The sequence below is a fragment of the Myodes glareolus genome, chromosome 6 (assembly GCF_982192425.1).
Source record: "Myodes glareolus chromosome 6, mMyoGla1.1, whole genome shotgun sequence".
Taxonomy (NCBI): domain Eukaryota; kingdom Metazoa; phylum Chordata; class Mammalia; order Rodentia; family Cricetidae; genus Myodes; species Myodes glareolus.
The window spans coordinates 40,957,382-40,980,516 of NC_142031.1; the positions used below are offsets into that span (position 1 = coordinate 40,957,382).

The 23,135-nt window shown below is 36.6% G+C and overlaps 2 protein-coding genes across 2 annotated transcripts; one reads left to right on the forward strand and one right to left on the reverse strand.

The window, feature by feature from the left end:
* The first annotated feature begins 10,454 nt into the window (after positions 1–10,454).
* LOC125405529 (olfactory receptor 2G3-like) lies at positions 10,455–11,390 on the forward strand. Its single transcript, XM_048442150.3, has one exon. The coding sequence runs from the start codon at positions 10,455–10,457 to the stop codon at positions 11,388–11,390; it is 936 nt and encodes a 311-aa protein (XP_048298107.1).
* Positions 11,391–20,338: 8,948 nt separating this feature from the next.
* LOC125405617 (olfactory receptor 5AR1) lies at positions 20,339–21,268 on the reverse strand. The gene has a single exon (XM_048442231.3). It carries the CDS (start codon positions 21,266–21,268, stop codon positions 20,339–20,341), a length of 930 nt encoding a protein of 309 aa, XP_048298188.3.
* Positions 21,269–23,135: the final 1,867 nt, after the last annotated feature.

The window sequence follows — 23,135 nt, forward strand, 5'->3', positions numbered from 1 at the left end:
CACTCTATGAAATGTGATAGATTGTTAGTCACATTGCTTTAGGGGTGAAGTTTCCTAGTTCTGAATTTCTATATAGATGGATTTTGCATCAGCCCCACTCACAATTCCTTACCAATCACTACTTGAATTCAAAATCATGAGAAAGATGTCTTATTTGGTAATATACAAATTTGGCTAATGTGATTGTTCTTTTTTAGCAACATGACATAGTGAGGGTAATTTACTAACTTTGACACGATCATAATAGTTTCTACAAAGCATTTTGCAGTGTTGGCTACTTTGCTAAGTACTTTCTAAATGTAAACACACTGAGCCATAAAATGATCTTGTGGCATAAATGTGATTATTCACATTGCACAGATTAGTCATCTGAAACATAGAAGTAACACTGCAGGTTTATGGAGAATAAAAGAAATCAGTGAACTTATGCATCACTGGACCAATCATGCCACAGTACAGACCTGTCAGGTAAGTTATTCAAATTGGTTTAATAGTGGCATGATAGTTATATAAGTGCCCACATTCTGATTAATTGGGTCTGAGGCCTGCTCTGTAAGAGTGGTTTCATATCTGCTATTGTGTTCTGGTCAAAAGGTGAGATATAAGACCAGGGGCACTCTATAATAGTGCTTTGTTAAATAAATTATCATGTTGTCAGATTACTTCAATATAAATGTTTATATTTGTAGAGTTGGATGACTCTCAACCTTAATCAGGTAAACTTTTTTTCCTTTGCAATGCATAGAGGCTAATGCATAGACTCATAGTTGGTCAAAGTGCCAAGAATAAGGAATTTGAGTATTCAGACACAGGTGGGTAATTAGTATCAATCGTCACCCAACCAAAATTCAGAGAAGAGTTGTTGGAAAGAATATAAGACAATAAGAATGAGGAGGAGAGCTGTGAAATATTGTCTTCTGGCTATGGCATGGCTGATGCACACATCAACTCACATCAGCTATGATTTCCTTCACAAGACTTGCATAAGATCAAAGCAGCCAAACTTTCAGTATGGATGAGGATGGGCTACTGTGATCCCACTCCTATCTGAGAGGTAGTTGACAGCTTCTGAGAGAGAGTCAATTTTCTTTCATGACATGTCTGTTTCTATGTTGCAAGTGGATGTCTGCACAACCATTTGCACATGATCGGCACTAATTAGAGCCAGGGAACTAGTGAAAATAATAATAATAATAATAAAAAAAATAGGATATGAAGTCAGAGAAAGATGGGTTGATAAATACTAGCGGAAGATGGGGAAGTAGAAGGGGTTACAAGATCAAAATACATTGTATATGTGAATGAAAATTTCAAAGAATAAATAAAAATATTTTAAAATTGCCATTGCTGGCCATGCCAGAGGAGTTCCTGGAGTTGCAATTGCAGTTCCAGGTGTCAGCCCAACAGAAGGGAAACCTCTGATGGGCTAATCTCAGTTATGCAAGGCCATGGGACTGCAGACCCCAGAGTGTCTTTTGCTTCTGCTGCGCCTTTACATGTTTGCTGCAGCTCCATTTCTCTGGCATCTGGCATGTTGTGAGTGGATGTGGGGTGATCTCCACTGCCTCTAATATGCCACTGGGCATTTTTACCTCTGGAATGTCAAGAAGATGACCCTTTCCTAAGCTGTACTATATAATTGGATAATAATCATGATAGCTTACACAGAGTTTTATGTGTAAAAGTAAATACAAAGATATGATTCACGGCCAGGGTCTGTGAGTCTCACCTAAGGAGCTGCATGAATTGTAGCTCAAGTTAATGACTAACAGCTGAATTCCAGTAGGCCAACTAGTTAAACTTTTTTTTTTAACATTAATGTGGGGGGATCTGTTCATGAGTCTTGGAGTCCATCGCAGCTGGAACAAAGCTTTGAAAATAACGAAGTATGTCTAGGGAAATGGAATAGTAAGTATAAATGTATTAAGTGGTTGGAGCAAACTTGGCTATTTGCCAACAAATACATTTTGTGGACTTCCTTGATAGTACGGAGAATACCGGACATTGATGGTTAGAAAAATGTGATGGGATAAGGAATTTAGGGACTCTGCATACAAAACTCTTGTCAATCTGTGTGATGCTGGCTGGTTGTTTTTTTGCATTTCTGGATAAACTAACTAAGGGAATAATTGAATTTTGGGATATAATTAACCAACCACTACGATATCAGGACACAGAGTCCAAGAATTAACTCAGTGATGCAGCTGATTGGCACATAAACAATCCTAAATTTCCAGGTGAGGCCTGGAATTCTAACAACCATAGAGCTCAAGGTTCAGAAAACCAAAATGGAGCTCTCACAAGATTGGCTGAATGACAGCTAAAATTCCAATCCTAGGCTGTGGTGCATCAGCCCTGTCATATTTAGTAAGTAGTGATTCATCATAGCCGTCGATTGTCTCTTGTTCTTAAAGTATTTTTGCCCCACCTACCAAGATAATCCCTGAATCTTGGGAGAAGAAAGTATAATATAGAGGTTCCATTTAGAGCTGAGAGCTCATGGTCTTTCATTATTTGCAGGTTGGACAGTTACGGGTTTCTGTGTTAATCATGACTTATGGCAAGAAGAAGCTCTGATGGTGTTGAGTAATGTACTAATCTATTGGTCTAAAGATAACTTAGAAGTCAGTTTAAAAATATGTTAATTTAACAGAATAATCTCATGAGATTAGATTCTATCCTATCACATGCTAGCCTCCGCACTTTTCTGTGAATACCCAGACCTCGAAACAGGCTGCTTTCCTGACTCGAGTCCACGAGAATGAGCGACTGTCCTAAGGGTTTAAACACACAGACACAAAGAGACCTGTTCATTCACCAAAGAGCAAATGGCCACTTTATTAAACTCAAGTCGGGTATTTATACTAGTGGGCAAAGGGGGCAAAAGGGCAAAGCCCCCTCCCATCAGGAGCAGTGGAAGAAGATGACAGGTGCCGGGCACCTCAGGGAGAAGCAGCTGGGGGAGGCAGGCGTGGCAGGCATATAGGGCCTGCGGCTGGAACCTTGTTCACAGGTGGAATTACCATAACAAAAGAGAGCCAAGTTCTTTCTAAGCTAAACCCTCAGACCAGTGCAGAGCAGAGAGGCCAGGGAGCCAGAGGTCAAACAGCCCTGCAAATCACCACGAAGAAAAGGGGGAAAGACCTGGGTACCTACAATCACAGGCCAAAACAGTTTCTTTATTCATTAACAAATAAAAGCAATACATATACAGAAGGACTTCCCACACCATCTACCTGTCATCTGTCTGAAAAGCCAAGTATACAAGACTCCTTTGTAATCCTGCCCTCTCTACAATAAATAACATTATTACATTTCATAGAAAGAGTAGTCTACTATAGTTTTTTTTATCTAGGTTTCAGTGTCTCTGATCAATTAATATCTAATAATTTCTACCTTTAAACTATATGTTGATCTTGTTCAATTTTTGACAACTTCACAAACAAAGTCACCACTTCTGTTATTTCAGAAGCTTCCAAGATGTCTCTTTCCTTCTGTCTTTAGCTAACTTGAACCATTCAGTTTAATATCCGGTGTGGTCCTGCTAATATGTAGCTGATTCAAACAAAAGCCCAAGACGTAAGATATTTATCTTTGTATATTTAGCACAGCATGTTGGTATGGTTTGCAATAGTAAAGACATAGAAACAATCTTAATATCCATAAATGAATGTATAAAAAAGGACAATGTGCTGTGTTTACACAGGAGAATACTATGGGGCCTAATAAGGAAGAAAATTCTGTCACTCACAGTGATGTGGGTGGAGCTGGAGAACATCATGCTAAGTGAAATGAGCTAGGCATAGAAATGTGATACTTCATGATCTCATTAATGTAGAGAATCTTGAAAGTTTCAGTATCACAGTGGGGCAGAAAGGTCTTTGTCAGAGTCTAGGAACAAGGTGGGGAGGAAAGGGAGGAGACAAGGGGAAAGGAGATAATGATCAACAAGTAAAGAGGTTCTTCCACAGAAGAAAATAAATTTTAGTGACATATTGCTAATTAGGGTTTCCCAGTAGATAATGGACTGAATAACTAAAATGGATCAATAACAAAATTCTGATTTTCTTTTAAAAAAAATTCTGAGTGGATGGGTATATTAGAGCATATTGTTGAATATATATATATATATATATATATCTCACACTTTATAAATAAAATTATTATGGATGGAAATAAATACCCAGCCAAAAGAGATTCGGTCTCTTGAAAGCAAAATACTGTGTGGGTCCTCAAGACTTGTAGGTTTGAGTGCATGTCCTAGGGTTTCCTTAAAAACTGTTCAGCAGCCTTGCAGTAAGAAATGAATGTAGAATTACTGTGCTTAGAAAGGAACACAACTCCTTTTAAAAAATTTTCTTTTATTTTTATAATTTTTTAAAATTTTATCTCACTGTATCTAAATGGGGTTGACTCCAGGAGCAAGGTGAAGAATATTTATTTGAGCAAGGGCCATTTATCAAAGAGCATGACTCCGCCTCCACCAGCAGCCATGAACTGCCTGTCGCACTCGTGGAAGAGTGGGACTTTATGAGTCCTTCTCTCTTCATTCTGGAATGTTAATGGATCTTGTCTTGTTCAGGTCTTCTGCAGGTAACCACCCATGACTGGTATGTTTGCATGAATGCAGGAAGACACGTCATGTCCTCAGTCAGCATTCCAGAGAACCTCTTTCCATGCTCTGGCTCTTGCATTCTTTACAGACTCTCTGCGTTGTTCTAAAGTTTAGGAGAGATTATATAGATAGCTCACATTGGGCTTGGCACTCAACAGTTGCTTGCTCTGGGAACTTTTGACAAGAAATGAACATAATTTCATTTCTACTATATGAATAAATTGAAAGTTTATTAGGGTCTTAGACACCTTAAAATTTAACTTACTTTTCTATGTGAGGATGATTTTTTTTATTTTAGGTATTGCCACTCTTACGTGTGTACTCACTTAAGTTTTAAAATTATCTTCTAGCCATTGTGCAAAATCATGGGTTTCTTTTTTTGACATTTTCATTAGTACATTTAACACACAAACATCCTTTTCCTGATGTACCGATGAACAGTACAGAAAGAGAACTCTTTGAGCATTTCAAAATTACTTACTTCTTGGAGAATCTATTTCACAGATTTAGATTAGTTCTCTGCCATTGATACAACATTGAGTCTTTAAGTTTACACTCTCTCTCTTGTCCCAGAGCAGTGTAAATTGAAGAATTAACAACAATATTCTGACAATGGAAAAATTTGCACAAATTATGTGCACAAACATTTAAGAGAAAGACAGTAGCAAAATACATCATGCAGGATTTCCTCAGAACAGATAATTAATTTTTAATTACTGGGCTGGGACATTTTCCCTTAAGAATTTAAAATTCAGTCAGTTGTCAAACATAATAAAGAACTAAGATGATTTAGAAATTTTATTGTGTGCACACTATCCTTTTCTTTCATTTATATAAAAGGGCTGGGCTGCAATCTAGCACTATTGTCATTACAAATTCACTTGTGGAAATCTGTACTTATTTCTCCATGAATTTCATCAGCTTTATCCCTTGAAGACTTTTGTTTGCATTTATAGGCGAGAGGACAGGTATATCAAAGATTATTTCCATGCATTTCCTATGATTTGGGACTCATTTTACTGATAGTTTTAATTATATTATATTTTGAGGTATAAAATTAATAATTACAATAATCAGTAATTAGTATGATCTTTAGGAGTTAAACATAGATTATTATCTATGTTTAGATAATCCTCTAAAGATTTACACAGCCCCTCTGATCTTCAATACTATTGCATTTAAAATAAGGTATCCTGAAGATGAATTTAGGTATTTACAACTCTAATAAAAAGCATAGAAGGTAGAAATATGGTCAGATTTCTTTTCTTTTTAGTAAAGAAAATGTCTATCACAGGGAAGTCATACACTTCCTTTGATTCAACATCAATAGTAGTTTAAATGTTTATGGTATTTCATAGCTATTTTTGTTGATTTAAGTTCTTCCTTCCTGAGCGCTCCTGATGTCCACATTTTTCCTCTTTGTCTTCTACATTTTAATATTCAAGTTGGTTCAAAAAATCAATTCTTGGCAAGTGGTAATCTAACATCAATATATAACATTTAAGTACCACTAATGGTATCCTTACTTGTATCCTTCAACAGTGATTATTTTTTCAGCATAGTTTTCATGTCAGTGATGAATTCATTAGAAAGTTGGTTTTAAAATAGATCAACTTTCCTTACATTCACAAATGTTTTATGAGGTAATCTCTACTATTTCTTAGTCCTTAAACTACTTTGCCTCTTATATTTTACTTTTAACGATAAAGTTCAGTTTTGAGGAACAGATAACCCATAAAAAGAAAACACACATTTTGGCAACAAGGTGTATATGAGACAAAGAAGGCTTCAAGTGCTTTTAGAGTTATATGTTAAATATTGATAATATGATTATATCAAATTCATATTTTAGTAATCTACGTGCAGTAGTGTGTGCCTATAATCACAGAGCTTGAGAGCTAGAGAGACGTGAATCAGGAGCTTGATGCTCAAGAATAGACTGATTCACATGAGATTTTGTGTTTAAACAAATAACCGTAGAATGAACAACAATATTTGTAGCAAATTGAGTCAACCTGTACTCTATAAAATATTATTTGTTGTGCTTTATAAAGTTCTATATTAAATACTCTGCTAAACTTCCTGACATATTCTGCAGCAATATCTACCACATCTCATAAATTACTACTAACACAGTTCTCATGTATCATAGGACAGAAATAAACTCTGCTTGCCCAAATAATGCAGTATAAAATATCAGGGTCATCATTCATGTTCTTGTCTTCTTTTCCAGAATTTGTTCTTTTTATCCCTACAATATATTACTTGGCAAAATTTTCCTTGGAGAGAAGTAGTTACCAAAAAAATCAAAAGTAACCTTAATGCTCACAAAATCTAGCAATCAAATGTAAGTAATAAACAACTTGATTAAATCAGAAAACATACTGAATACATTTGTATTTGCGGTTCATGTGTAACCTTTATCTATATTTGATTTTGTTATTGAACTAATAGTGGTGCACAAGACTTTTCTGACTTATTGTAAAGATATTCAGACTTTTTGTTACCCTTTTTATCATGGAAACATATATATGCTGAATGGTTTGTGTTATATAATGTCAATGAACCTTAGGAAAAATACAATTTAGCCACACATTCTGCTTTCTAAACATGATGCCACCTCAACTGATTTTTTTAGTGGAATTTAAGCTATTGAGCTATAAGCAACATTGTCACTGGTAAGTAAGCTCTTTTTCTTAAGTACATAATTTTACTAAATGTTGGCTATCATGAAAACATGTTTGCTCTTCACCTAACATCAACACAAATACAGGAAAAAGCAAGGATTTATTGGAGTTTGTCAGCATTAAATAGTGCTTATTACAAGTCATGGGCTGGAGGAAAATAAGCAAACAAATGAGTCCTCAGAACCCCCAAAATAATCACTATTGGATACACAGACACGGAAATACACACACATACACACATTTACATGGACCCAGACAGAGAAGCAGACACAGAATCACACATACACACAAACACATGGATCCAGATAGACAGATACACACATAGACACAGACACACACAGAAACACACAGAAACAGGAACACAAACACACAGACAGACAGACGAACACACACAGAAACACATACACACTAGAAATCATCAAATATTTTGGAATATTTTAACAGCAAAGCATTGGTTATTGCAAGAAGAAACATGACTATTGTGTAAACTGTTATCAATGTAGGATGTTGGGAGAAGGTACTTGGCAATGGTGACCATAGCCCTATGAAGCAAACAGAGGTCCTATAGTTAACTAGGTATTGATAGTGATGCCTATATGAAATCTACAAGGAGTTACACAAACTCTCCTGAAACTTCATACTTATTTTTATGAATCTGCTCCATAGTTTGGATTTTATACCTATTTCTTAGAGTACTTCTCTCTTTTCTTTGTGAAAGAGACAGAACTGTGTGTTCAGGTAGCTAGAGAGTTGGTTCTTACCCACAATAGCTCTGCAATTGTGTTTTTATAGATGTTTGTAACAGTTGAAGAAATAAGTGACTAAAGATGCTTTTTGGGGCAAGTGTGCGCAAGCCGGAATTAAGGGATTGTTCTGTTATGTGACGCTTTAAAATATAGAGTGTTTAGAAGTTTACCCAAAATATTGGTGTTCTTTACATTCACTCAATTTTGTGAACACATATCAAATATCTGAAACTATAAATTTGATATGATTTTATTAGTATACATTGACAATGGTGTGTCTATGCCTAACACGTGTACTGTATGGGCCTCTAACAAATATGTAATTATCCCAAAACTTCAGATTATTAATAAATAGTTAAATCATATAAATGCAAATCAAAACCAATTCATATATCAAAGACTTAGTTTTCCTTTATAATTTTAGGATTGTCATTAATTCTTTTTCTGCAGATCTAAGAGTTCTATAATGTGAATCATGTGACAATGACTTTACAATGAGTTTTCATGTATTCAACACTTATATAATCAAAGCCTAATTTTGTTTTATGTATGCATTCAGTATCTTATTAAATTACTGGCTACACATCAAATGTTTGAAATAGATGATATTTTTGTCCAGTTCTACAGATGAGCTCAACAAGGCATACACTGGTGATATGAAGATGTAAGTCCTCTCAGCCAAGTGCGTGAAGGAGCCAGGCACATGGGGAAACAGACCCTCTAGAGTTCTGAAACCCTAGTCATCCACTCTCCTGAATGTGTATCGCCATGCTATTATGCATAGAGAAATCTGATCTACTGGGGAAGCCAGGGATGTCATCTGTTGCCATTGTAATCACTTCTAACAACCACACTAACATTTTCGTTTATGAAATAAGATCTAAGTGCTTTTTGGAGGATCTGCAAAGACGCCTGGAAGCCTTCTCCTGCTCTCCCTTTCCCCTGTTTCCTAAGATGAAAAAAACTCTTCAACTCAGCACTTTCTAAGTCCATCCTTGTTTTAGTTCTCAGATTTCACAGTCTAGATATCTTAACATCACTTCAAATAACTATCTTACCTGAAAACGTTTATTTAAATTCAAGGGTTCAAAATATCTCTAAGAACAATATATGCAAATGGATATTTTGCAAGTTGAGGCCACTTCATGACCTATAAATACTTTTCTTTGTGTGAGAAAGCTTCTTTAGCATATGTTACACTTCTTCAGGCATCAAAAAACTTCACTCTTCACAACGTTCCTAAAGCAACCTGCTCATTTAGAGAATCAAGAGTATTTATTGTATCTATTAACTACAGATATCTTCTGATACAAAGTGACTATCAAAATGTTATTGAAAGGAATACATGAAAAGGGAATGAGAAAATGAAGACAGGATGGAGAAAAGGATGGATGAATGGTTGGCGGATATTCCTCAGCAATGTCTGTGCTCAAGATTTCTTTGCTATCTCATACACTTCTAGGTTGTTTCTCTTAATTGGGCTAGAATGAAGTGAGCTAAATATAACACTGTGTATATCCTCAGGGCAAATGGGAAGAGGCTAAGGACTGTTCAGTAAAATGTTCCCCTAATTTTAACATATTTAGCTCCTTATCAGTAATGTTATTTATTTCCAATGGTTATAATCTTGGATGTGAATTGCAGGTAAAGGTAGCATCATTATATTTTGCTAGCACTACCAGCATTAGATTTTTTTGTGTTACTTCTTATTGCTACATAAAATTATTCAGATATTTTCTTTAATCCTTAAAGTTCTCAAAAGTTATTACTTATTATTATTATTTAAACATAATCAGGACATTCCCTATCACACACTGTGAAGGTGGGGAAATGAGGAGAGCCAGTTATTAGTGTGGCTCATGCCTACATTATCTGGGATTCATCCTTGTTCTTCTCTGTCTGGGGTGGCTGTGTAGTGTAAGACAGGACGACAACTCTGAGGAGCCTCTGGTGCCACTTTGGTGTTTAATACTGATCAGTAGGTTGTGCACGAAACAGTGGCATTCATTCCTGTCTCCATGAATGCTATTCCCTCCTGCCTTCTTGTTAGCTGTGGAACAAAACCAGAATCAGATCTCTTTGAAGTAGGTGATTTATGACAAAGGATCTGAAGAATGAATAGAATATGGGGTGATTATTGGCTGACAAAATGAAATGCTCTTTTAGAAATGACAATAATTCTGATAATTACATTGAGCTATGAATTTAGCATTGTGATCTCATCTGAAAACCCTCTCAGAAGCTGAAGTCATCTTCCCAATTGCACTAAACGTCAGACACCTAAGATCCCATCCAACACTAAGATCTCTAACTATTTTTTAAAATCCCTGGTCTAAAGTAATGCCCAGCTAGGAACTTGGTTTCAGGGGAGTGCCTTATTCTCTAAAAGGGAGGTGGCCTGAAAAGATGGATCATATGAAAATAAACTTCACAGTGACTGAGTTCGTGTTCCTGGGGCTTTCATCTGATCCCAAGGTACAGCTGGTTCTCTTTTTTGTATTCTTGTTTTTCTATATATTGTCAGTGGTGGGGAATATCATCATCATCACTATTATCCAGATAGAACCTCGCCTGCAGACCCCCATGTATTTCTTCCTCACTAACTTGTCCTTTCTGGACATCTGTTACACATCCACCAATGTCCCACAGATGCTGTCCAACATGGTGGGGAGTAAGAAGACCATCCCTTTTGCTGGCTGTGCTACTCAGATGTACTTCTCACTCTCCTTCGGAATGATTGAGTGTGTTCTTCTCGGTGTCATGGCTTATGACAGATATGTGGCCATTTGTCACCCTCTTCATTATACTGTTATTATGGATCAAAGCACCTGTGTCCAGCTGGCAGCCATTTCTTGGGCCAGTAGCTTTCTGAGTTCCATGGTCATCAATGTTCTCACCTTGAGTTTGCCCTACTGTGGACCGAATGTCCTGAACCACTTTTTCTGTGAGGTTCCTTCAGTTCTGAGGCTGGCTTGCACTGACACCTCTCTCACTGAACTGGTGGTTTTTGTGTTCAGTATCATCATTGTGTTCATTCCCTTCCTTCTTATTATTGTTTCCTACGCCCGGATCCTTCTCTCCGTTCTCAGAATGAGGTCAGCTTCTGGGAGGCACAAGGCTCTGTCTACTTGTGCCTCCCACCTGACAGTTGTGACCTTATTCTATGGAACTGCCATCTTTATGTATATGAGACCCCAGTCGAAATCCTCCAGGGCTGGTGGCAAGGTCATTGCAGTGTTCTATACTGTAGTGACACCTATGCTCAATCCACTAATATACAGCCTAAGGAACCAGGATGTAAAAGGGTCTCTGAGAAGAGCTATCAAAAGACAGAAAACATAAAATCTATGAAGGGGACATGAGCTTAACTATTAATATAAAATAATTACCGGCTAAGTTTGAAGAGAGAGAATAAAAAATACTTAGATCACCAGCTGTTTCATGACCCTTCAAATCCATCTGAAGCAATAGGAATCTTTTAAATCTTTAAATCTTTCTTCTAAGTACACAGCAGGGCTTTATTGTGTCAAAACAATTGCATTTATTGAATGAATGCATTTTGTTACTCACTGGTAAAGTGTGTATCTCCTGAATCAGGCTGTAAAATGAATTAATTGAAATTATCAGCAAGATAAAACTTTTTACCTCTGCCTAGAGAATGTAAATAATTTTAATAAAAGAAATCTAAATTATCAACACATGTAGTAGTACAAGTTATGTCTTTCTGATGTAAGATTCCACAATTTTGACAGTCTTATAGTCTTCTTGGAGACAGGACTCCATAGTCTACATATCAGTTCAGACTTCATGTTGATCTCAATACATAAGACCTTGTTTAATGGGATGTCTCAAGCTTTAGGGAACCCTACAAAACAGAAGGCAGTAAAAGTATCAGAGCCAGAGAGAGTGGAGGATACCAAGGAAACAAGGCCTTCTGAACACAGAAAATAGGAACTTGAAGGGACCGACGCAGCATGCACATGGCCTGCACAGGTCTTTACTAATTGGGTTCCTAGAGCTGAGAGATGTGGACACATACCCCCACTTTAACCCCATAGATAGTTCCAATTAATGACCACATTCAAATGAAAAATAGTTTTCTTGAAGAGAGTCTTGTCAGGGAAACAAATTACTCTTAAGGGTAGGGATCATGCCTAGCAGTAAATGGTCAACACAAATCCAACTCAGCAGTCTGTTTGAAAGTTTTTCATCTCTTGTTTTGTCAGAAAATTTCTTTTTAACTTACATATATTATGGCTTCCAGGTTTATATTTTTATGGGTTTCCTGTGTGTGTGTGTGTGTGTAATTGTGTGTCACTGTCTATATATATTTCTTGTGCTTTTTTTACTTCTGTCTGTTTTGTCATATTATGACTTGTTTGTTTTTGTTTTATTTTTATTTCATAATTATTCCTTATATATGGACTTGTTTTCTAATGAGAAACAGAGACAGTTTGGATCTGGGTGGGAAGGGGTGTGGAAAAGAACTGGGAGGAAATGGGGGAGAAAAGCAGTAATCAGAATATATTGTATGAAAAAAATCTATCTTCAATAAAAGAGTATATATACATACATATATTACAATAATCAATAATTTATTTTCCATGTAACCTATTGTTGAATGACTATGTGGTATATTAGTTAAAATGAGATATTTTTATTATTATTTATAATACACAAATACATATGTGTGTGTGTGAACTGACAGCTATTACATTGGAATGAATGCGATTTTGAGAAAATGATCATCAGAGATAATGACACACAACAATAGGCAGAGTGTCCTCCTCTGAGCTTCAAATAAGTACCAGAAGGAAAGATGCCAGGCTGGTGGAATATAATAGCTGTCTCAGCAGAGGGAATGTAAGAAAGATATCAGGAAGAGGAACCAATGAGAAGAACAGCAAGAGGTGGCCAGGAAGGCAGGAAGCTGCTAAGTCATGGTCCTGGTGAGCAGTGAACGGTATTATTACTATGAGTGCATATGCTGAAGATTGATAGGACAAAATATAAGTCTTTGAATTCTTTCTGATTTATTAAGGGCTAACTCCCCAATATTCATACAATTTCCCTGAATTTGCATATTGGTGAAAATATAGTTTTCTGTATTTTGGACATTTTTAAGTCACTGGCGTTTCTAATGAAAAAAATTATTTTGATTAAGAGAATAGTCAAATATAGTTTGGTATTAAACATAACCAACAGTAAAATCTACATTTAGCTTACTATTCATGTAGAGATAAACTCCTTCTATAAGAGTTTCCTGCTAACCCAATAATGGCTCCCTCAATCAAGATATCTCTCTCCTTGCTCTCCTATTGAGCAAGGAGGTCAAGGCCATGAGGGGTTCACCAACTGAGACAGTTTGCCTGAGCTAATGGGAGCTCATCAACTCCAACTGGACTGGGAGTGAATGAGCATGGGATCAAACTAGTCCCTTTGAAGGGGACTGACAGTTGGGGCAGCCTGAGGGGCCACTGACAGTGGCACTTGGATTTGTTTCTATTGCATGTACTTGCTTTTTGAAATCCCATTCTCTTTGGATGTATACCTTGCTCAACCTAGATGTAGTAGGGAGGGCCTTGGACTTGCCACAGGGTAGGGTGCTTTGTCCTCTCTTAGGATTAGAGGGAGGAAGGGTTGGAGAGTGTGTGGAAGGAGTGGGAGGAGAGAAGGAAGTGGGAATTTGGATTGGTATTTTTTTAAAATAATAAAATATAATAATAATATAATAAAAAGTTTCCTATTTGTTTATTCTACACTTTAGACTAAAAATAAAAGATTGAAATTTATTTTTAGTAATATCTAGCATATATAATTCAAATATTTCTTTTACTGAAGTTCAAGGGCCACATACAATCAGATACATACAGCTCTGATTATGTGGGTAGTCACTATAAACACAAAATTTAAATATTTGTAAAGTAAAAGAAAAAGGCAAAGCAACTAGTCAAGAGTCTAATTAATTGCTCAGTAGTTTTAATATTTGGTATTTGTCTTGCTATATAAATATGTTATATATTTTCTCAATATACACAACAGGTTTAGAAACATACATGTTGATAAATTTTCTTCAGAATAACTTGTTGAAAGGAAAGGATAACATTTTAAATTCTTCCAAATATCACAATATAAGACAGATATGCTTATTTGATAACCGATAATTTAGAAGCAGCCTTACTAATTTCGAAAAAGAAACACAAACTGGCCAATGATATGTATACTTTCAACATTTTATTTTTTAATTAGTAAAAAATGGTTGCCTCTTCACCCTAAAAACCCTGAATTAAACATTCACAAATATTGCAAAGGCAGTTTCTTGACCCAAAGCCATGGATAAACAACTGGAGACAACGATTTCCACCTTCTCTGAATATTAGTAACCTCTTCATTTGTATTACTTTTTTTACATACACAACAATTTATGATCAGGTCCAATCAAGTAAACAAAATAATGCAGACAGAATTGCTGTGTGACTCTGAAAATGTGATATATATTTGTTTAGCTTCTTTTTTTTTGGAAAAGGAGAAATGTGAGAGGTGTGTGTGTGAGAGACAGTGTGTGAGTGTGTCTGTGTGTGTGTGAAGTGTGTGTATGAATGTGTGAGAGTGTGTCTCTCTGTGTGTGTGAATGTGTGTTTGTGAGTGTGTGACTGTGTGTATTAATGTGTGTGAGTGTGTGTGTGCTGAATGGTGAGAATTGGGACCAGCTCTTCCATTGCCCCAGTTATAACACAGCGTTATAATAGAGACATCATCACAGTCCTTGACTGTGGTCGCAGTCCATGGACCCAGACATGGCCCTCAGCCACAGCTTGGGTTTGGATTTCACCATGGCACTGGGTGGTAGCACAAGCCCCTCATATTGGTATGGCCCTAGTGACAGAGAGGCCCTCAGGCATCAACATGGTCTCAGGTAGCAGGTCCAGACCACCAGCATTTGTACTGCCTTCAGTAGTATCATGAACCGTGGACATTAACACAAAACAAAGGGTCATGGATCCAGGTATGGCATGGTCTTGAAGTAGATCTACTCCCAGTGTTCTGAGAAACTGTCAAATTGATTCCCGAAGTGGTTGTACAAGTTTGCATCTCCACCAGCAATGGAGGAACTTTACTCTTGATCCACATCCTTGCCAGCATGAACTATTACTTGTATTTTTTTTTTATCTTAGCCATTCTGAAAGGTGTAAAATGGAATATCGGAGTCATTTTGATTTTTATTTTCCTGATTGCTAAGGATGTTAAATATTTCTTTAAGGGTTTCTTGGCCATTTGAGATTCCTCTATTAGGATTTTTTTGTTTAGATCTATATCTAATTTTTTTATGCAACATTTTAATTACAACACAGTTTTTTTTTTACCACAACTACTTCTACATTTTTTTTCTAAACCTTGATTCCTATTGCATAATGAAAACTCACTCATCAATTAATTATATCATAGTGGATCATAAGCTTAGAAGAATTTATTTCTAGCTCTATAATTTGAGTAAATCTAAATGGAAGATTATATGATATTAAATGGAAGTAGAGATACGTTGATGGACAGTATCACTGTCCAGGTAGTGTAAAGAGGAGACATAGGAAGGGTAGCAAGACTTAGTTTCCCTTTAAGAAAAATAATACAATCATGCTCTGAAATAGCAAATGACAACTTCAAATGGTTTCAGGGGTCTCACTGGTGCTGAAATATTTGAACAAGTGTTACGTTCCTAATTCCAGAGAAAGAAACATTAGATCATATGGATGTGGGATCAAATATTTAAAATAATATAAAAAATGTGGAAGAAAATTGATGCTTGAAATGTCCTTGCATAGCACATTAGTTTCTTGCTTTAGGAAGAAAACATTACATGAGCCATTGACAATGGCACTGTGTCTTGTTTTGTCTCATGTACTGGCTTTTTGGGATCCTAGTCTGTTTGGATGCACACCTACCTAGACCTGGAGGGAGGGGGGAGGAACTTGAGCTTCCCACAGGGCAGGAAACTCTGACCCTCTTAGGACTGGAGAGGGAGGAGGAGAGGGAGTGAGGGGAATGGGAGGGTATTGGGAGGAGGGGAGAAAGTGGAAATTTTTATAAAAAAATAAATAAGTAAATTAAAAAAAACTACAATAAAGGGTGCAGTATGAGGAAGGTTGACAACCACTGCTCCTGCTGTTGCCACACTTCCGGTCCTCATCCACTGCCACAGAGAATACATTTCGTTTCAGGAGCCGCACGCCTCTTGACTCTCACTGTAGTAAATTTTAAGCAGTACATTAGATTTTGAACGTTCATTCATCAGGTTAGCCAAATGTGCAAGTTAATATTTGTAACTTGTATAATATTCCTTAATAATCCTACTTAAATCCATCATTTCTCAATTTCTTTAATCCCATTTCCCTATTTAATGCCATTATGACTGACTACTTTAATTTATCTGCAATCACTGTTTTCTATAATTTATAATGCATAGTATTTGCTGTTTTGAATTATTTAAAACTTTAAAATATTGAGAGTATATATTTCATGTAATGTTTTCTTTCTATATCCAATTTTTAAATTGTATTATTTGGTCTTATTGATGTCTGGGTTCTTGTGTTTTTTAAATATTTTGCATATTAGCCCTCTGTCAGATGTGGACTTGGTGAAAAATCTTTTCCTATCCTGTAGGCTACTGTCTTTTTTTTTTTTTTTTTTTTACTGACAGTGTCCTTTGTCTTTCAGAAGTTTTTCAGAAATCCCATGTGTTAGTTGTCCATCTTAGTTCCTTTCCTACTGGTATTCTGTTCAGAAAGTTGTCTCCTGTGCCAATGTGTTAACAGCTATTCCCTATTTTCTCTTCTTTCAGAGTCAGTGTATCTGATTTTACGTTGAGGTTTTGGATCCACTTGGATTTGAATTTTGTTCAGGAGATAGATATGGATCTGTGTGCATTCTTCTACATGCTGATGTCCAGTTTGACCAGCACTGTTTGTTGAAGGTGCTTTATTTTGCCATTGAATATTTCTGGATTCTTCATCAAAAATCAGGTGTCCATTGGTATGTGGATTTACAGCTGGGCATTTAATTTGATTCCATTGATAAACCTGTCTGTTTTGTGCCAAATACCATGTAGTTTTTATTGCTGCAGTTCTGTAGTAGAACTTGAAATTACGGATGGTGATGCCTTCAGAAGTTATTTTATTGTACCGGACTCTTCTACCTATCCTGTTTTCTGTTTGCTTGTTTGTTTGTTTTTTAGTTTTAGTTTAGTTTTGTTTTTACATATGAAGTTTAGTATTGGTCTTTCAAAGTCTGTAAAGAATTGTGTTTGGCCTGGAAACAATCTAGTTGTCCATCAACTGAGGAATGCATAAAGAAAATGCGGTACATATACACAATGGGGTATTTATTACTCAGCTATTAAAAATAATGACATTAGGAAATTTGCAGGCAAATGGATAGAACTAGAAAAAAGAGGGAACAAGTATTGTAGGAGTCAGAGGGGTTAAGAACACCACAAGGAACTCACAGAAGCTCAAAGGATCTGAATTGACACACAGGGAACCCGCATGAGACTGATCTCCACCCTCTGTATATACAGGACAGTTGTATAGCTTGATCTTCTTGTGGGATGCTTAATAATGGGAGCAGGGGCTGCCTTTGATTCTTGTTGACTTTGGAGATCCTACTCCTTATTCTGAGTCATCTTACCCAGCCTTAATACGAGGCGAGGTATTTAGTCTTACTGTGACCCGATATGCCATGTTTTCTTGATATTCATAGGAAGCCTGCTGTTTTCTGAACAGAAAAGGAGTAGAAGTGTATTGGTGGATTTTGGAGGTCAGAGGAGAGTTCAGGGAGTGTCTGGGAGGAGAGGCCGGAGCAAAAACTTTGGTCAGGATGTAAAATATGCAAATAGGTAAGTAAAAAACAAAAAACAAAATACAACAAAGTTGTGTATTTTTTTGTGTTCAATTGTGTTCAATATTTTGACTGGATTGGATTGAATCTTGAGATTGCTTTGGTGTTGATCCATGAGTATGGGAGGTCTTTCCATCCTCTGATATCCTCTCCAATTTCTTTCTTCAAACATATGAAGAGTTATAAAGAGCAAAAACTTCATGCTCTAATAAAGTCCATTGAAGATATTGCATAGACTTCTGAAGGGCAAAGTCTCATGGGATTAGCTATTTTACATGATTGCAGAGAGCAGATAATATATTCTCTATTATGCACAAGATATAAACTCCTTTCTTCCAAAGGAATATACTTCATGTCTTTAAATGTTGCCAGATAATGAAGGTGCACATTCAGCCCAAGTAAGTGTCTCAGACACTGTACCTTATTTCACTAGTGTAAATTCTCTGCCTCATTTTCTTCTCCTTAACTTTTTGCTAAAGATTTAAAAATGATTAAAATGCCCTATCATTCATAAAATTTTTCTTATCTCTGGAGAAAATACACTGTTGTTTTGTGAATCAATATAGAACTTTGTGATTCTTTCTTAATATTTATCAATAGTTTTCCTGTGATATTAGATATTTGCATTTGTTGTATTTTCCTAAAAAGCTAAACTCCATAAAGTTGTGTATCTTATATTTTCCATCAACCTTAACTATTGATTGTTTGAAATATTCTTCCTGAGGTCATATAGTTTAAATATAGAACAAGTACAATTGAATCTCAGTTTTATATCATGTTGCTATCTCTATTTGTACCCATTCCATCATTTTTTTCTTTACTACCACTAAGGGAGTGATACAAACTCTATTTTTTGTATTAAAGAAACCAATGATTATGAATGTTACAATCTATTATGGAGAATATGATCAACGTATTTACCAATTTTATGATTATTGTCAAATCGAAAGAGCTCTCAGTCCTTTTAAATATACAGGATTTATTGAACTATTAACTATGAGATCTGATAGATATAATTTATTATAATATAAATATAGTCTTTTTTCTATTGATAAAGAAATTGAAGTACACAGATACTAAGAGATTTAACTGACAGAGCTGGTAGGACTGGGATTAAAAGTGTGAGGATTGAAGTTATATACACAACTCTTGTGTACTTTCAGTATAAACACTTCTATCTGCAACTATGGCATAAAAGATGGAATGAACAGAGGGAAGTGGAGAAAAATATATAGCTCATTAGAAACAATTTTAAAAATTAAAACTATTCATCTTCAGCTTATCACTCATTGGTGGTGTGATTATCGACCATCATAAATATGGGTATGTAATTTATAAATCAAAAGAAGTATAATTGCTTTCTCCACCTGTGGGTCTCACCTTAGTGGTGTGCTTTACATGATGGGAACCTAGTAGTGGAGAAGTAGATGCTGTAAAGTGTTACAAGGTTTCCAATTTAGCACTGAGCATTCTCATGTCTTATTCTCAAAACAGCCAGCCTTCTCAAGGCTTGAGGATGGTCACAGGACAAAGCAGAAGGATTCTAAAACTCTGAGGTAGTGGACATCTGTAGTGAGACATTATTTGTTGGCTATGATAGAGCAAATGCACACATGAATTCCTAGTGGCTGGGATGCAAGATCTGCACATAATCTACCCTGATGGAATCCCAGCATGGATGGGTAGAGAGGGTCATGAACTTTCACCCCCAAACTAGGAACTATTGACAATTAGTGGGTGCTGGGGGAGGGAGTATAAGTTTTCTTTAGGAGAGCAGTTCTTCAGAGGCTGCCCATGCTCCACTAGACGGTTTTATACAACTGCACATGTAGGCATCACTAAGTGAACTCAGCCATTTTAAAAAGGGGAAGTATGAACTTTGAAGGGAGAAACAGATAGGGTAGGAATGGGAGGGGAAGAAATGGGGTGGATTTATCAAAAACATTACAAGAAGCTGTTTAATGCTCAAATAACTCTAAAGAATTTTAATGATAAAAGATAACTTGGTTTTAAAGATATTCACTACCTTGACAAAGATTACACAGTTAAAAAGTCACAGAATCTTCATATGGATTGTTTTCTATGTAATTCATAACTTGAATGCTTGCCATGTGAAGTGTGGCCCTTGGACCAGTTCTATGTTCTATTCATTTTGATAAGTTGGTTGACTTGCTGGTGCTTTCATTTTATTATTTGTAAAATGAGATAATTTTCACATATTATAGTAGCTGTAGAAACTATAAGAGATTCAGGTTGCAAAGGGTTCTAGAAAATTCTTTCAAGTTTGTTCAACAAGAAGATGGTAACTTGAGTGACATTCTGCGTTCAACATATTCTGATACTGTCCTTCTGTGTTTTCATTTATCTGTCTACCATCAGATTTTAACTTCCTGTAATTATCAAGATTTCTTTCCGATCAGTTTTTTGAAGGCAGCTTTCACATCCTTGTTCCGCAAACTGTAGATTAAGGGGTTCAGCATGGGAATGATAATGGTGTAGAACACTGAGGCCCACTTGTCTTGGTCCAAGGAGTAGCTGGATGTTGGCCTCAGGTACATGAACATGACTGTACCATAAAACAGGGTGACACCAGTAAGGTGAGACCCACAGGTGGAAAACGCCTTTAGGCGGCCTTCAGCTGATCGCATTCTGATGATTGCAATGAGGATGAAAGCGTAGGAGATGAAGATGATAAGGATGGTGCTGAACTCAATGAACCCGCACAAACTAAACAGCAATATCTCGCTGATGTAGGTATCTGAGCAAGAGAGAGCCAGGAGTGTTGGGATTTCACAGAAGAAGTGGTTGATGATGTTGGAACCACAGTAACTGAGGCTGAATGTGAGGGAAGTGTGGGCCACTAAACTCACCAGGCCAGCCACATAAGAGCCCAGCATCAGGGACAAGCAGACTTTCTTGGACATGAGGGTGCTATAGTGGAGGGGTCTGCAGATGGCCACAAACCGGTCATATGCCATGGCAGCTAGGACATAGCATTCGGCGTCCACAAAACCCACAAAGAATGCAAACTGGGTGGCACAGCTGGAGAAAGAGATAACTTTGTGCTTCGTGAGGCAATCAGCCAGCATCCTGGGAGCAATGGCTGAGGAGTAGCCCAGGTCAACGAAGGAGAGGTTGCAGAGGAAAAAGTACATGGGAGTATGAAGCCGATTATCTGTTATGATCAGGACAATCATGCCAACATTCCCTACCATATTGACCAGGTAAACAATAAGGAAGACCACAAAAAAGATGATCTGCAGCTGAGGATCTTGAGTGATGCCTACAAAGATAAACTCAGTCACAACTGAATGATTTTCTATATCCATTGCTCCAAGCAGTGTGTGTGTGTGTGTGTGTGTGTGTGTGTGTGTGTATGTATGTATGTACGTATGTGTGTGTGTGTTTCTAAGTTTGGCTTATTAATGAATTTAGTATATTTCTTGTCATGGAACGTGCTAACAATAAACTTAAGCAATTATATGTTCAGGATATTATAGACTATTTTTATAATAAAAGAAGGCTTTATTATGTGTGATACCCAAATCTCTACCTTCTCATTCAATTCAGCGACTATGACGGTGACTCAGAGGACTTTATCAGGACTGTGCCTCCTTTGCTGGTGCATGCATTTGTGGAAGATATTGAGCTTCCTGAGCGAGCAAGTTCTGCCTCTACAACAGCTTTAGCAAGCTGAGGTCATTTAAACAAGACATCAGGTTTTGACCCATTCTCTGTGATTATCCACTGGATTCACTTAGCAGGAAAGATAAGGCTATGATGTTCTTCTCCCTGAAAAGAAACACAGGAACATCCATTTGTGATGCTTTTCTTCCCTCCTTGATTATTGGTTGTCAATTCAATTGTAGGATTAAAGGCAGTGGGAAAACTAAAACAAATCAAATCAAACAAGACTGAGTAGAAGGTAATTTAGGAAAGGGTGTAATGCAGACATAAACCTTAAGAGAAGAACCCTGCCTGTCCTTTCCTTGGTTTTTACTGCATAACAAAGGACAAGAAGCTGAGGGAGTGATGTGTTTATGGGACTCTGGTAATTCATAGTAGGTGTGACTAAATCCTGATTAAAAGCAGTTACAAGTCGAACCCTTAGCTTTTAATTGTTACAAGAATACAATCAACCACAACAGAAGCGGTTGTCTGAGGTGGATATTATTCGAGAAGCTTCCTGTTTTCCAGACATACATCTGTCACCTTATTCTTACTCCACTGTGCACATTATCATGTCTATTAGATCAGCCGGGAATCAGCATGGAAAGGCCTTCCTGGAAGGATTTGTTTGGAACGCACCTTTCTGACAAAGGTTTGTATCTGTAACTCACATAGAAACCTGAGACCTGAGTGAGAAAAGCAGCAGCGCTACACAGAAGGAGGAAGAGTATTCCATGGGTGTAATGTCTGAACAAAAATGTAAAGACAGTTGTGCAAGTGATCCGTGACATTTTCTCTGTTACTCATTTTTAGAGCATAAAATTTTTTTAATCTAAAAACAAAATTCTAATTGAGGGTTAGAAAAGATGGCTCAACTATTAAGAATACTTTCTGATCTTGTATTGAAGATCAGAAGAAGGTCAACCTTCTTCTTGTATTGAAGAAGGTTGGAGTTTGGTTCCTAGAACTGACATCAGGCAGCTCACAAAGCCCTGTAACTTTGGCTCCTGTGGATTTTAGGGCCCCTTTAGACTTCTATATGAAACTGCACACACATGTGCATGTGTATGCTTTCTCTCTCTCTCTCTTTCTCTTTCTGCCCCTTTCTCTCTCTCTCACATACACTACTATAACTGAATACATATTTAGATTTTTCTGTGAAAATTTAAAAAGCTTCCTTAGAAAATTGCATCATTCCTGATTACACAGAACATAGTGTTTGGTCTTCAATGAATTTAATGTTTAAAAATAAAATACTCAAGTATTTATAACAGAGGAATGCAAGTTAAACAACCATAAAATACTCATAAATGCATATTAAAATAAATGAAGTTTGGATAACACACATGTGTTGACAAGGAAGTAAAGGAGTCAGAGTTTTAATCATGGTTAGTAATAGTGTAAAGTGTGCAAGTGCTTAGCCTCTTATAAAAGTAAACCTGTAAATAGTGATTTTATGATTCATCCATCAAATATGTAAACAAACTAAGTGTTCATGCATGGGGACAAGCCTAATAGACTACAGTG